This window comes from Ptychodera flava, chromosome 18 (assembly GCF_041260155.1).
Source record: "Ptychodera flava strain L36383 chromosome 18, AS_Pfla_20210202, whole genome shotgun sequence".
Classification (NCBI taxonomy): Eukaryota; Metazoa; Hemichordata; class Enteropneusta; family Ptychoderidae; genus Ptychodera; species Ptychodera flava.
The window spans coordinates 18,907,206-18,924,520 of NC_091945.1; the positions used below are offsets into that span (position 1 = coordinate 18,907,206).

The window sequence follows — 17,315 nt, forward strand, 5'->3', positions numbered from 1 at the left end:
AATAATCACATTCGCCCTGCCCACCTCATTTAATAAAATGTTATTTTCTATGAACAGTACAGGTGTTTTTATTTGGTTTGACGAATCAAAAATAATATTCACCTACAGTGGTTCTATATAGCGATGCGGGCAATAGTAGTGATGGCGATGATTCGCCGGAGCAAGACACATTATTGTGAGACTACGAATGCTACACTGGGAGCATAAGATTGAAGTGATACAGTCGTCGGAACTGCGCTCAAAGGTCGTGTGGGACCCATACAACTAATGTAAACATTGTATCTAAGGTACGATGGTGATTGATGAAAGTTAAAACATGTCTGTCATAATGATCTACATCGTATAATTTAAATTTGCAGCCATGATCATGAGGTGCACATAGATATTGTGCACGAAATACAATGTTTGTAAACAAGAATCTCGCACAGGCGCAGTTCCGACGACTGTTTCCCTTTAAATAATAGGAACTGCCCTGCACAACAGGAATTTTCAGAACCTTGTATATTTAACCTCAAACTTGGTTCTTTCAGGAGCCGGACTGTATGATTCAAGTTATAGCATGATTTCCAATGCATAACTGACTAAGAAGTTGCGTCGACAAAAAACTATTGACTGAATATCGTTGTCTGTGAATATATAAGCACCTCAGGCTTGCTCACGCGGACAAGGCCACGTTAAGAAGGTGCCATATAATATTTGTTGACAAAGGTCATGACAACACGACTGCTACAAAATAACTTTCTAACAGCACAGACTGCTAATATACATAATGTCTATCACATTCGTAAAAGCACCAGCCTCTATGCAGTAACGGTTGGGGGCGTTCTGTTAAAAATACCCAAGGGTGATCACGGAGCGAAAACGAATCGCCGGTCGAAGGTAATAAATCATCTCGGTTACAATCTATATTTGTACTGTCAAAATTTGAATAACACCGTTGTGAAACATTGGGCGTTTAAAACTGACAATCTCACACGATTTAGCATTCAAGCAAAAATTCTTGTTCCGCATTTTTCGAACTTAACATTGACGAAAGAAGATCAAACCGAGCTTCGTTTCAAAGGATGTAATTAATTGACAACCTTTACAATTCACAAACAAGACTTTTCATGATTCAATGCAATATTTTTTACTCCCGAAGGCAATCTGCAGTTTCAAAGTTCACCAAAAAGCGCGTGCAATGCATTTGAATGATATTATCTGTATTATAAATTCATATTTACTGGCTCGGGTCCATTCTAACTCTGGAAGAGACACAACACAGGAGCTTCATACATAATTGACCTCTCTCAGTTCCAGTTGTCGAATGAATGCTGACATACTAAACTTCCTCTTTTGCCCTTTTGTCAAAATCTGCTCTGTAACAATACCTTAAAATTATTTAATAAATTAAATTAAATTAATTTGATTTAAATTAAATTAAATTAATTCAAATTAAATTAATTCAAATTAAATTAAATCAATTTAATTTAAATTGGCTTTAGATTTGATTACATTTACTGTCAAATTACATTCATCCAAATGATAAGAACTTACTTCAAATATAAGAGTTAAATTGAATACATGGCCTCTTGCAAATTTAAGAGGCCAATGAACGCTTGCGCTTAAATAACTCCACCTCAAGGCACTATCATATTAACAGTATATCGAATCAGTATGTTTTGTGTACAGCATTCACTAAGATATCTACTCATGTACATAATATGTAATTGTTGTGTTTGACTTAACGTAAACCATATATGGGAAGCTAGCCCAATAATAGATTGCGTGAGATTCTAAAAAGCTACCCACACGGATGTGTAATTTGTCGTGCACTTTACCACATGTTTTATTTAAACATCCAAACATTCAAGTTAACTGCTATTCTCATTTGCTACTCTTTCAGTCAGCGGACATTATAGTCACTTTTTGACATTTTTGGTTCGCTAAGAAGCCTCTAGCTTACCGGCACGTTTTACAGAGAGACAACGACACGCCCGATGTCTCCCGCACATTTTGGCAGCTTTTACAAGGCATGATGTTTTATAGATGTGGACTCAGCCGTGAGAAAAACATCACTGCAGGTGTTATTCCTGACAAGATGATGATGATAGTTCAAGTAGAGTGCTGTTAGCACGGTCTGCAAACGTGTGTACCAACCGTGACACAGATGTTCCTAATGAGCGCGAACACGGATTATATCGGTTTTAGTTATAATTCCACGTAATTGACTGCAGTGTAAATGTTCCTCTCACAAATACCGTTTGGCAGGTCCCTTTAATTGAAAGTACAGACACGCTGTTTTCAAAGATGATCAGGAGATCGCGATAAGTAACACTCACTGCGCATGAAGTCACTTTGAAATTAATTGCACCAACCGATCGAGGGTAACACTACTGGACGGTTCATAATGGCTCGAACAACGCCTATTTGTTGCGTTTTCACGAGAAATTGTGGATACACGCAAGCGTATTTCACTGGGTACGTGATCTGCATATATAAACATCGCGATAACTCTACAGTCAATTTCACCGGGTTATCACTCTCTATACAGGTAATGGCTTAACGCTAAACCAAATCCATTGGTGTAAAGTTAGTGCAGGAATATGTATCAATGACAAATTTTAATACATACATACATATATATATATATATATATATATATATATATATATATATATATATATATATATATATATATATATATATATATATATATATATATATATATATATATATATACACATACATATGTGCACACACTTTTGCACACCGTGCTAACAACACTCTTCTCGCGGGTTATTTTGTTGCTTAATCACGCATGCAGAATGAATCTCTTGTGCAGTATATACTGTCGGCAGATCAGTTCAGTCAGTATGAGTAAGGAGGGAGAAAACAGTCGGGAACAAAGCAGTAATCGGAATTTGAACTTTGAAGGGAAAAACTGACAGACACAAAGCAAAATGGAGTCCCATAGATGTACGAATGTGAAAAAAACTATTATTTGTTAGGTCATTTTGTTACAGTCTCGTGTTTCAATATGACATTAAACTGGTCCAATAATCATTTCCATTCAAGGTAATATATTACCAGGTCCATGGGACAATTGTGATTTACATATTTAAGTAGGACCATCCTGAACCACAGATAGTTAGTGGTGGTACCAGGTGTCCGGAAAGGGTACTCTAGGACAACACTGGCTTCATAAAACACGGGTATTGGAATACAATGACACATCGGGGACAGCTAGTGATAGTGTTACTATTTTATGCTATGTGTGCATAATTTCACATTTTTACTGGTTATTTGTTGTTCCATGGATAGATTCGTGCGAACATGAAAAGGACAAACAAACGGGGCAAACGTCAGAAATGAAAAAAAAAAAACATTAAAACGAGTGGAATTAACAAAAGTATTAAACCAGATATGAACTGAAAATGCTCATGTGTTTCATTATATATTGCAGTAATGTGTGAATTTGAACCTGTGCCACATGTTTGCAACTTCACTGAAAGTATTATGATCAACATAATGAACAATATTCACCACATTAATTCTAAAAGGCCATGAAGTGTACAAATATGTAATTAGCTGAAATAAAAATGTTAAATTTCTTTGACTGCTGCCATTGTATCACCACTTCATACAGCAAGTGTAATTGCCTTTGGCCAAGTCCTTCAAGCCATATATACCAAACTGTGATATGCAAATTGTAAATTAGCTGACATGAAAATGTGAAATGACTTTCAATATTGTTTTAACCTGGTATAATCATCAATGTATATAGCATGTTTTGCCAATTTTGATCAAGTAAATCCCGGTATATGTCCGTAATTAGAAAAGATCATTGAAAATGCAAATAAGAATTTGGCTGAAGAACAAATGCTTAATGACTTTCAATAACGTTATATCATCGTATCGTTAATGTATACAGCAAGTTGCGTCAACTTTGGTCTGGTCAATTTAGATAAATATCCCTAATTGAGAAAGTTCATTAAATATTCAAATAAGGAATGGCTGAAGTAAAAATGCTCAATGATTTTCAATAATGTTGCATCATAGAATATTCAATATATGTAGCAAGTTTCATTAACTTTGGTCCAGTCAATTCAGATATACATGTATATCCCTAATTAGCAAAGTTCATTAAATATGCAAATTAGGAATTGACTGAAGAGAAAATGCTAAATAACTTTTAATAATATTGTATTATAGTGTCTTTAATGTACATAGCAAGTTTCATCAATTTTGATCGAGTCAATTCAGATATATATCCCTAATTAGGAAAATTCATTTAATATGCAAATTAGGAATTGGCTGAAGCAAAAATGTCTTTTGACTTTCAATAGTATTACATCACAGTATCTTTGATGTACATAGCAAGTTTCAACAACTGCAATCGTGTTAATTCAGATATATATCCCTAATTTGGAAAGCCCATTAAATATGCAAATTTGGAATTGGCTGAAGCAAAAATGCTTAATGAATTTCAGTAATATTGTATTATAGTAGCTTCAACATATTAAGCAAGTTTCATGAACTTTGGTCCAGTCAAATCAGATATATATCCCTAATTAGCAAAGTTCATTAAATATGCAAAATAGAAATTTACTGAAGTTAAAATGCTTAATGACTTACAATAATTTTTAATCATATCTTCAATATACATACAAATTTGTCAATTTTGATCAAGTCAAATTAGATATATATCCCTAATTAGGAAAGTTCATTAAATATGTAAATTAGCTACTATCTTTCATGTCACCCGTAAAATGGTTCCCACTGCTGATATATCTTGGTGTGATCAACATTTGCAGCAAGTCTCATCAAATTGTGAGCAGTCGTTCTCAATGTATAGCCGTTTTTCTGAAATCATTAATTATGCAAATGAGCAAATAGTAAGCAAGCCACACCCACCAAAAACTAATCAGTTCTTACCATTTGCAAACTGAATCTATATTCCATTTTGATTTTGATCTGATAAGCCTTTTTCGAGATATCGAGCGCACAGACAGACGGACAGACGGACAGACAGACAGACGGACAGACAGACATCGCTGCGACATATGCTCACGTGTGTGAACACGTGAGCAAAAAAAGGAACTCCGCCCTTTTCCGTTATATGTACAGTGCAATTCTTCGTGCACTTCCTATATTTGTAGTTGGTTTCCAAGCTAATGGTGGATAACAATGCAAAAGTAAAATATTGTTACTTTCTTCCACCCTTACCAGTCCATACGTCACTATCAGATCAAGCTAATTAAAACTAGTGAGGCAAATGTCCAACATGTCGTGTTTTAACAAGAACTTGAATATTTGAAGGCCCCGTGTATTTTTTTTCCTGCCAAGTTCATTTTTCACCATCAGATCAAGTTGGTTAACCCTTTCCTGCCAGACAGTATCACTTCCCCATCAGCCAAGTCGGTAAAAAGCGGTATTTAGCCAAAACATGACGTATTTTCACTCACTTGGTCTGTTATAGCATCTTTATTAAAAAAATCAAGTTTACAGTATTTATGTTTTCAACAGCCTTCAAATGTACAGTATCATGTTAAACACACCATATGGAATATGTTGTGTTTCATTAATTTTAACCATCTTGACCTGGTGGTGAAATATGGACTTGGCAGGAAAAGGGTTAAAACAAGTAAAGAATAACACTGTCCTTTTAACAAAATATTTAAATTTGAAGGTCCCTGAAGACAGAGATACTACAAACATGATTTTTAAAAGACTAAAGCTGCTATAGCATACCAAGCCAAGAGAATGAAAAATTAATACATATGGTTTTAGCTCAATACCGCTTTTTACTGAATTAGCAGATGGGAAAGTGATACTGTCTGCCAGCTAAAGGGGGTTAACTGATTTGACCCGCTGTAATTCAGAGTCAACTAGCGCAAAATACGCACAGATTTTGTCCCAATGATCGATGCTTTTTACTGATTTTAGCAAAATAAGAAGTAACTGACCTGATAAGATAAGTGCTATAAGGGCAAACGGTGTAAGGTACATATGTACACAAGAAATACGATCAGCTATGGTGGCGTTCCCGTCTTACATTTTGAGATGCTGAATTTGCAGTCTTTTCTCAGGCAGCAAATTATCGAATTAATTTTTTAAAAACTACATTTGACAGAAATATTTAGGTGTAAGGTAATTTGCTTAGGACATACGAAAAAAAAAGTTTATTCCATTGAGATTGGCGACGTCGGCAGGTCAGCAAAGTGTGACTATTAAGCTGAAAAAGTATGATTTGACGGACTGTCAAAATTCGCCAGGAAAAACACTATTAGGAATTCATTACTCATCAACGTCCAAACTGACTGAGAATTGTAAGTCATGTACAAAAGTAATAGACGTAATTATTGCCGTACGTACCTAATTAGACAAGGGTTGTTTTTACAGAAAGAATAGATATAACATAGCCTTCTCCCAAGAGCAAATATGTCATCGTTTAACAAGAGGTCGAAATGCAGCCGGTCCATGTTTTCAGAGAAGTAAATTCTGATGAAGGTCGTCCGTTACGTCCGAAACGCTAGGAGAATAAACATCTATTGTATAGTAGCAGATGGGTCTTCTTAACTATTTTTCACATCTCTTGCATCCATTATCTACAAGTACCCGCTGCAAATTCCACTTATGGACTGTGGTTGGTCTGACCCACTTGATATTCACCATCAAAAGTAAATTCGTTGGAAGTGATTGTTGGACGGCCAAAATAATTCAGCAAGCTCTTCACAGTGTACGAAAGCCATCAAATAAATGCGATGAAATGTTCATAAATATAGTGCCTACAAGTATGCTTGCCGGGGCCTTTAAAAGTACGTATATGTTAACCAAACACAGGGGACATGTTTTGCCTTACTGGTTTCAATCAACTTGACTTGATGGTGACATGAATTTGGCAGGGGGGGGGGGGTTAAATATTGTTTACGTGTTGCTCTTGAACTTTTAACTTCCAAACTTTATAGCTGAGAAAGGGAGGATTAAATTAAACTCACACAAATACCTCACAGTCACCTTTTATAGCAAATTTTTAGGAAGACGGAAAGATTCCCTCTATTCTTAGTCGTAAGCTCCATTTCATTTGATAAGTTGTTTGTATGTTACTCAATCGCCGAAAATAAGTAAAAACTTCGCAAAAGCAAAGGTGTAAGCGTAAACTCGGATAACTCTATTATTTTTCCGATATACACAAGCTAGGATCAAGTTATCAAAGCATTTATAAACTATTTCTATATACAGCGAGGAGAGTTTTACTAATGACAAACGATATCTTTTAGTCCGTTAGAATCAGACGATTTTCAAGATAGCAAAAATTCTAAAAAAGATGGAGACCGTGCGTTTGAAATTATATTAGTATAGAATCAGCGTGTCCATTTGTTTTAAGCATTTCGTTGTTACCAAATTTGTTGAAGTCCTGGAGTGTATAGTGGGAAACGGTACCTTCACCAGGGAAGTATGATCTTGTGATGAAAGGATCTGAATTAAAGGTACACAGTCACCTGTAATCTAAATATGTCCATACATGGTCAAAGGGGCGTTCCTTGGTATTCGAAATACCCATGTGAGGGCGCTGTTTTTAAAAAGCGGCCACCCGCTTAAAATCAATGAGTGGTTAGATTTTCTCTTTCCATGGTAACTGTGTCCAAATTGGAACAGGTGACAGTATACCTTTAAGGTAGTATGCGCCTCGAAAGTGAAAGACTTACACTTTTGCCCAAACTTTCCTCAATGAATCTCAAGAATAAAAATTGGGGTCACAGTGCAAATTTTGGTACTAGAGAAAAAAATTAACCCAAGATTTATCGATATTTGAAATTCAAAGTGGCCGCATTCCGTGTGTTAACTCTATCATGAAAAATAAAATTTTCGATTTTGGAAAAATTAAGACGGTGAAAATTTGTCTTATACCAAGAGCTTCAAAACGAGCCCCTCAAGTGGAAGACCAGAATAGAATTGTGAAAGTTTGAGAGTCCAATATCTTTCCATGAGGGACGTTCTACTTTGTTATATTATTTTCGAGGACATATAATTTTTAGTTTTCAGTCATATTAACTTTATGTGTGACCTTGATAGACTATTACACTAGGGTTTGATGTAAATTATGATACTACACGGTACAAAATTATTCATACAATTTGAAAGTTTAATAGAGAGTGAATACTCTTCGCCAGGCTCATAATAAATCGACGCAATTAATTAATTAGGGACTCGCATGAGTAAAACAGAACCCATAAATTAGACTGATGCCCAAATTTGTTGCAAGTAGATTTGTCATTCATCACTGAAATTTAGCAACTCACCATGAGAGAAAATGCCGAGAGAGTTTGACCGGTTGACCTCGCTGTTAATTTTATGCAGGAAATTACAATAACAATGCTTGGTCGAATGACGCAGTGCCTTGAGGGTGGGATCACCAGTAGTATATGGGGAGGAGTACCTTCCCGATGGTGATAAGTGGTGCAGATTACCGTCGCCTAGGTGACTGGCGTATACGCGTGCCAAAAGACACCTATGGTTGATTTCCTGTTGACCAGTCGGATGGCAGAGTTGCAAATACCTGGACTGAACCATTTGGTTTTTTGTGGGTGTCGGTGGTACTTTGACAATATAAGTAAAAATGCACATATATTGAGTTTATTGTCTTGTTCATGAGCGGCCAGTATTTCCAACAGCATAAATTATGTGCATTTGCCCTTGAAGGAATAAATAATTTTCGAATAAAACATCGCGAATGTAACTACATTCCTTAAGCTCGACGTACACTTAAGTGCCCCAAAGAACCATGAAATCGCCCGACTTTCGATTGAAGAGATGAGTTTTGCCAAACCGCGTATACAGAAAAAGTGGCAGATGACTTTATTTTTAGAATCATAGACAGTATAGCGAGATGTAAAAAATGTGAAACAGGCTCCCCACCTAACTATCCTAAATGTTTTTGTGTCGAGTTTGTGTTTGATTCGTTTCGAAAATGTGTTCCTACATTCTTATCCGATTGTTTGTGTTAATGAAATGTTTGTTTCGCTTTGGATATTTGTAAAGAAGTTTGGATTAGTGTGTACGGTAATGTTTTGTTTGTGTGGGGAAAGCTTATGGCGAGACGCAGCCGGACCTATGTTGTTACAAAAGTTGATAGAGTTGCCCTTTGACGCTTGCGTTTCGAAACCCGAGTGTGGTTTCTCATCAGTCGCAGTGTAGATTCTTTCCTTAGTTTGTGTTTGTGAAAATTTATTTTAATGCATTTTAGTGGTCTTGCTTTCCGATTAGCGAGGCAAGTATATTAATTTTGGTCACGTTGTGAGTCCGTTTGGTGGTTCGGTTTGTTTGTTCTATATTTCTTTACTTCGGTAAATTTTGTTTTGACTGGTGTGTCTTTTAGATTTTTGCGGAGGTTTGTGAATTTTTAGGCAATAAGTACCACTGCGGGGTACGGATTTTATGTTTATTGGATCAAGATACTTACAAGTATCCTGGTTGATGTGCTTGTTCTCGTACATTTTAATTAATAGTTCATTTACTTTGTTTACTGTTTGTTCTGGCTTGTTGTGTATAATACTGAGTGTTACGTAATTGCCTTTCGCATTCGAGTACGTAATCGTTTGTGTTGACAATAACGAAAAACCGACCCTGGTCGAAGGGTTATTTTCCCAAAATTTGTCCAATGTTTGCAAGCTGGTTTATCGCGATTCTTTGGCACGCGACATGTTTTGTTTCCTTGTTTGAAAGGGTATCTCTAGAAGTGCGAGTTTAGCAGCTTCAGATAGCTTTCAAGGTTTTGTTTTTTTGTTGTTCGTGGAGTCCAATTTGACTTTTCTTTGAATTGGTGTTGTTGCGATTGTTTGTGTCTCACGATGTAGCGTAGTCACATTATACGACTTTATTTGTTGAAATCCTGAGGTGGTTTTATTCTGTTTGGTTTTGTTGTTGTCCGAATGAATTTTAAGGCTTTTGCCTAGTACTATTTTTCGGAGTTTCATAGTTTGAGCGATGATAGGTTGTTGTTGAATTTCATGTTGTTGTCGGCTTTTCTTTGGAAATAGCTGATTTATTTCCACGGCCATGTTTTCTGTTACGTTACTGTGATTGTTTATTTTGTATTTAATGTGTGTTTCAGTTGTTTGTTATGTGTACGATTTTTGTTATTTCTTTTAAGTGTTTGTGTGTTCTATGTCATCTTATCGTATTTTTTGGTAGTTCCCTTTTTGGAGTATTTGGTGGCCCTGAAAAGGGCCGCTTGGTATGGGTTTTTGTTAGCGCTTGGCGCGTTTGTTTTGGCGATAAGCCTAGCTTTTTATGCTTCTTTTCGCCGATTCGATGTGCTTGGTGAGTAGGTGTTTGCCGCCTTCTTGTCAGTGTGTGTGCGTACATGGACAGTCTGCATAGCCCTTGAATGTGGTCTCGATTTTGGTCAAACTTACAATTTAGGAGTATATATCAAAACTGATAAATGATTTATGTGATTACTGTAGCTATAGATAGGCTACATTCAGGACGGGCAGCGACGGGCAGTAATTAGTAGGCAAAACAGGTGGTTTTCACCGTGGGCAGAACTCGGTGCAATGATACTGAACATTAATAGTAAGCCTGTCACCTTGAAGGTAATGCTGTAGGTGAAACAAGGACACACGATGGTACAAACAACACCACAAGTGAAACGTACACACAGAAATACACGCGTTCCTACGTTGTGCCCACCCGGGCCACGCGATTAAAATATGACTGATACTGCTGGATAGTGTTAATTGGGTCGGTAAACAGTCAATTAATAGTTTAATTGACTACCTGGGTGATTGGCAGGTCGTGTCCAACGACGCATATGCAAAGCAGGCCAAAAGACAAAACCCCCAAAGTTATTGACAGCTGGCCAGGGGTCACCATGAATACGTAATGAAGCTTCACTACGCAGAAACTGCGTAGTCAAGCCCTTCTTAACCGGTCAAACTCTCTCGGCATTTTCCGGCATGACGAAAAACTTGTCTGTCGCATTTCAGAAAATGGACCCGCGGATGTATTCGTTGGCTGTGCGGAACTTGTGTGTACTTTCCGTTTTTTTGCGCACGTGCGGGAAGCCTGAGACACATTTTACTGCTCAATAGGAAGAATAGCCTTGTTGTGAAAGCAATTTGACAGTTTTGCTATTTATATATTTGAAAAAGTACCTGCATATAAAACTTTTCATGATGATTTGTATTAGTGAGCGGCGACTCACGGATACGGTAAGCCGATCTGTCCCGTTGTGATGGACGACTCCCCGAGGCAAATCTTGACTGAACGATTTTTGTACGAGTCGCATTCTACTTTAATCCAATATCGAGGTATGCATTTTGAGTATTAAGTCAATTCCGAGATATTCAATCAAGCCAATTTGATTCAACTGAGTTCAATTCAGTTCAATCCAATTAAATTCAATTCTATTCAATTGTTTTTTTTGATATTCAATGAATGGACACTATTAAAATTGGCGACATAAACGGCACGTCGACTCAACAGTAAAGGCAAAATTCACTGCCATGGATCAAATGTCAGGAAGAAACATTGTCGATTTGACCCATCGTCCTCTCGCATTGCCCGGGCTAGAGAACTTGTCAAGCGAAGATGGGTTTGGTCATGCAGGTCGAATAGTTGGAAACTTCAACTTCGAGGCAGCAAACTATGAGAACAATACACGAAGCGATGTAACGATATCATTGAACTTGACTGTAGTCTTTCTGAACACGTGTTGATCACATACATAAGTTTCTCTTTATTATTATCCTTTATTGTGAACTCCAGAGAACCCATAGTAACAGTGAAAGAACATGCTAAAGTCTTTGATAGAAGTTCCCGTTTAATAGAGTTCTTATCAACCCAGAAAGATTCCATTTCCTAAGATCGTGAATGCTTTCTAAACCTTTTTTATAATGGCAAAAGTTTTAAAAATCCTTTTTTAAAAGACTTGAGCCGAGGTGAGGAGAATTTGAAACGATTTCTACTTCACCTATGCTGTTGTTTCTCAAATATTAATAGTGGTGTCGTGGCGAGAGTGAAAAATAAACCATTTACCCTTACTCAATACCACTTTCAATGTTGAGAAAATCCTAAGAGAAAACCATAATGAGGTAGAAATCGTTCCATTGGAGGACACAAAAAGTGCTTTTTATGAATGACTAGTAACCTAGGGAGTCGTTAGTGTTGGTACTCGGGATAGAGAACCACAGCCAGAGGCCCCAGGAAAGCTACTTAATTTATGTCCAAAATGTCTGTCAGCACTCGACTCTTGCCTGTATATTTTTTTATGCGAGATATCATGGACCTCCATGGTGATATCTAGGAAAATTTCGCACATTGTGGATAATTGATAGGACTGGGAATGTTGGCATGCCAGGGAAGAGACTAGATAGTCCAGGTTTAATGACCATGAACTTAGGAAACAAATTTTACAGACTCTCTTCGCTTTAATTAATGTTGTACGTTGACTCACTTAGTTCTGTTGCTGTGATAATTCAAAAGCACGTGTTCTTGATTAATGTTCTCGCCGCGCGCAGTGAATCAAAATTAGACTAGACTGCTAGAGAAACAGAACTTCAAACCTTTGCGTAGAAAACACTGGACATCTTTTGATTTCCTTAACGGTATCGCTTGCCTAATGCCTAACATTTCCCATAAAATGATACTTCAGGCAGACAATACTTTGCTTTGCATTTAATATTAACACTTTTCTCACAACTTGGCCGAATCGCAGTCACAAACCTTTTTGTTTCAGATTGCATTTCTAACCCTTCAGCATAGGTATGGGGTCATTAAAATGTGATAAAGGTTAGGGAACCTTTATAGAAATTATATGGGAAAGTTTTTTGCCTAAAAACTTTGTTTGTATGTGTTATGTGATTGGAAAACAGCATTTCTATGACATGTATTACACGCAAACGTGCATTGGTAACCGGTTATACTAAATAAAGTAAAATTGGAAAATTATGCGCGTCCACGTATTTTAACAAATTCAAGAGTTCTTGTACGACAAATTGCGCCAATGCACACTTTTGAAGGTAAAGAATGCGTAAATATCGTTCTCGCCGTGCTTCAGACAATTGCACAGCAAAGAGGAAATAATTTATAGTTGTAGTTGGTGGATCGCAAGACTATTGATGTGTGATGCAACTCCTCTTTGCTGCATGCACTTACCTAAAGGTTTTCCGACGTGAACCATGTCCGCTGGCGTGATGGCAGATTTGCGGTACTTGTTGAAGTTGCATATGGTGATGGCGGGAAACGGCATATGTTGAACATACTCCACGTCCACCTTCGTGACGTGGTGAAATTCCCCGTAGTTGATGGCGGCTTTTATGCACTGCTGAAGTAAGATGCCGAAAGATGCCAACACGACCAGCGCCCAGAGCAGCTTCCGAAGTCGGGAGCGCTCCCCGACGATATGCTTCACCCCGTGGATGTCGGAGATTTGCGCCGCCCAGATTCGAATTCGGCCCGAGGGCGTCGAGTCGATGTCCACGCCCGGCGTTTCAGGTGAATCGATGTAGGACTGACGGGCGATGGCGGCAGATATGGAATCCGGGCTGACATTGTTGTTTTTGCGGGAATTTGCGTCGTCGTAGTTGTTATCCTTCATCTCCATGGCGCAGCTTCGCCACTGCCGACAGCGCCTTTAAGAAGCGCCGATGAGAAGCCTGATCGGACAATTGAGCGTTTGACTACAAAACACCTGCCGAGGGTTGAACAGATTTGCATTTCAACGGAAGACGAAAACTATGCGACTGTCGCGACTGACACACGTTCGGAGGTGCATTTTTCGTGGCCCATCAATGCAAAGGCCAAATTCACACGTATGGTATGTTTCAAAACCAGGTGTCGGATCTGCACCATTAACAAGTCTTATCAAAACATACTTGCCATCAAGATCCACTGCGGAGATATGAAAAATGTCTGGCTAATCACTGACAAATGGACCAACACACGATGCAGTATGCGCAGTGTGGCACGAACGAGGGATGTGCAATGGCTGATATGCAATGCTAATTTTCAAGGGGGCGCAGCTTGTTTATCAAACACCCTAGATTGCAGCACAGGTGCCACTGGTGCGGGCAATCCCGCCCACTCAGGCTGCTGTGCGAGGCGGAGACGTGACGTCTGTGAGTTTTGGCAAGTTTCCACTATTTCCGTTGGTTGTGTATCAAAGCTGACTTCGACAAGTTTTCTTCTGAACCTCAGACACTGTAATTGTCTGAGAGTCAACGTTGAAACAACAACAACAACTACTACAAGAAGAAGAAGAAGAACAACAACAACATCAGCAACAACAACAACAACAACAACAACAATAACAACAACAACAACAACGACAACAGCAACAGCACCAACAAACAACTCACTTACGAACAGGTAAACCCAATAAACAACCGGCAACAAAATAAAATAAAACAAAAGAACAAAAAAAAAAAAAAAACACAGAAAAGAAGGGTCAAGTCAAAGTTTGCTCTCGAAACCTACAAAACATCATGGATGGAAAGTGTCCCAGGCTAGAAAAAAGTTTGAAGTGTGTAAGAGTCATTTGATCTTATTGAAGGGATAAACGACACGTCGGTTTTTTATCTTTTCTTTAGGTGTACGTTTTTGCACCTTTTGCACATGAAGTCACTACTGATTAAAGTGAACCAGACTCGTTTTAACACAATCCACGTATATTACGACATTTGCATAAACACGTACATGCAAGGCTGGTGTTGGAACTAAGAAGCAGTTCGTCCCATGTTGATAATAAAATTAACATTGCGTCCAAGGTTGTAATTGACGTCAATAAGTTTTTAATGGACCTCGTCACTTTCCAGCCAGACTTTGGCTATAGACCAATGTCACAATGTGGCAAATATCTGTAGAGACACGGATATATGCGTTCTCTGCAGATATATCAAGATGCTTCGAAATAGCTGCAGTTGTATATATTGAAGTGCAATCTGTTCTCCATCATATCAAAAGATCAAAGCAGCTTACACAGATACTTTCTTGGCAAGGCACACGGAAATTGAAGTTAACATTATATCTCTAGAGGGCGCCCCTTAATCTCTGATTTACATATTCATCATGAACAGGACATAACAATCCCATGTTGTACCTGATGTGAATAGAGCCAGTTTTTACGTGGCCAGAAGTTGGATTTTCCCGATCATGTTTAATATGCTATGGCTATACGTAGAACTTCTATCAACTGTTTCTCCGTAGGATGGGTATCAAGACGATCAAAATGTTTTTATGCTGTGCTGATGTAAGCTTATGCTTCTATTGTGTAGCTTATTGAGTAAATGATGCGCATTTCGTCTTTTACTGTGAAAACGGATTCTATTTTCTCCGATAGTTTTAACATACGGATAACTTTCGTTTTAAATTTCGAACATTTTCGAAAAAATTTGGGTAATTTGGTTGTCTAGTTCTATTGATATTTGCATGGTAGCCCCTAACTTTTATTCTTGATTATGAAAGCGAATGGTTAAAGGGATATAGTCGTCGGAACTGCGCATGTGCGAGTTTCTTGTTTACAAACAATGTATTTCGTGCACGATATCAAGATGCACCTCAACATAATAGCTGCAACATTTAAATTATATGATGATAGATTATAATAAACATGTTTTAACTGTCATCGATCACCATTGTGCCTTGGATACATTGTTGCCATGGTCGTATGGGTCCCATACGACCTTTGAGCGCAGTTCCGACGACCATATCCCTTTAACAGATTCCCGGAGGAAAGTTTGAGCATAGGTATGAATTGTTCAGTTTCGAGGGACGTACCCACATTTACTTGGTCAATGTCGATGATAAGGTAGGATGCGCCTCAGGGACATATATTAGGGCTCTAAATCCTTTACAATTCTTTTCTGATCTATTACTTTTGGGGTTCATTTTTAAGCTCTTGGTGTAAGGAAACTTTTCTTAGTTTTTCGAAATTCGAAAATCTTACTTTTCTCCATAGAGTTAACACAGGAATGACGGCCATTTTGAATTGTAAATATCGGTAAATCTTGGGTAATTTGTTTCTCTGGTACCAAAATTTGCACAGTGACCCCTGAATTTTATTCTTGATGTTGAAAGAGAATGGTTGAAAGATTCCTTAAGGGAAGTTTGAGGAAAAGCTTAAGTATTTCACTTACGAGTTGCATACTATCTTAATTTCTACTCATTAGAAATCCTTGATGATAAGCAGAGTTGCCATATCCTAAGAAGTATCAATGCTACAGTGCTCTCACCTCAACAATACTAATTGGGATCATTGGACCTGAATAGGAGTAAAAGTTCAACCATGGTTTCTGTAAGAAATGAGATCAGCGCCATTTGCGTTGCAAACTCGTGTAAGAATATTGCAGGCGCATCAATAAGGTGGCCTGTCAAGAAAGAAAGGTGTAGTTGGCAGCATAGAAAATATTAAGTCTTGCTTGTCTTGTCCTCATGTTTCTCTCTACTTACATGTAATTGAATATCTAAGATATGTCTTGATCATCCCTTCATTGGTCCAGTCGTAACTTACCAATGTGTGAATACAGAATTTACGGAAATGTCCCCTGTAGACACTCTGAGACTTTTTAAAATCAAAATGGTTGACGTAAGACTTGCATCGCAAATATCACTCACAGAGCCTTCAACACCGACCAAAAAAAACCGGGACAGTTAGTTTTCTCCACCCCATTTAATGTGTTACAATTGTCACCAACAAAGAAGAAGACAACGCCCATAATGAAACAGTTTACGTTCCGTATGTTAATTCCTCACCGCTCAGAAAATTTGATTTTCATATGGCTGTAGTTGCCTTGTACACCACAAGTTTATCACCGGCAACTGCAAGTCATACTTCACCCTTACCGCAATAAACAGATTAGAAATCAATTCCAATTCGTCTCCCTCACACCATCCCGTCGTCATCGACGTCGCCGTCGCCATCATCATCATCATCATCATCATCATCATCATCATCATCATCATCATCGATATCATCATCATCATCATCAACTCACCTTTTCACCTCATGTATAATCTATAAATTAATAACCGGAAAGGTCACACGTCTGACTCTTTCGTTAGAATACACGGATAGTATCTGAGACGTAGAGGGGATGGCATTACCAACGGGAAATATTCGATTGCAAAGAGTCTGACAGGACGGCAATGAGTCTATGAGATCATTAATCAACATGCTGCTATCGTGAAACGAAAACCTGCTTCCCTATAGTAAATTCTATGTCTGCTTGCATAGTGTAAACGGTTTTCTCTTTCGGAGGAAAGTACAACCCTCCAAAATACCTCTCGAGGGATTTGGAAATATGTTCACAAATCTTTAAATGCCATTGGGT

At 37.9% G+C, this 17,315-nt stretch overlaps 1 protein-coding gene across 1 annotated transcript in view; it reads right to left on the bottom strand.

Annotated features, from left to right (window-relative positions):
• The window catches only part of LOC139117072 (acid-sensing ion channel 2-like), a 44,921-nt gene extending 30,988 nt beyond the window's left edge, over positions 1-13,933 (bottom strand). The window contains exon 1 of the mRNA XM_070679902.1: positions 13,144-13,933. Coding sequence (XP_070536003.1) covers positions 13,144-13,591 — 448 coding nt within the window. The 5' untranslated portion in view covers positions 13,592-13,933. The remainder of the gene's footprint in view (positions 1-13,143) is intronic.
• Positions 13,934-17,315: the final 3,382 nt, after the last annotated feature.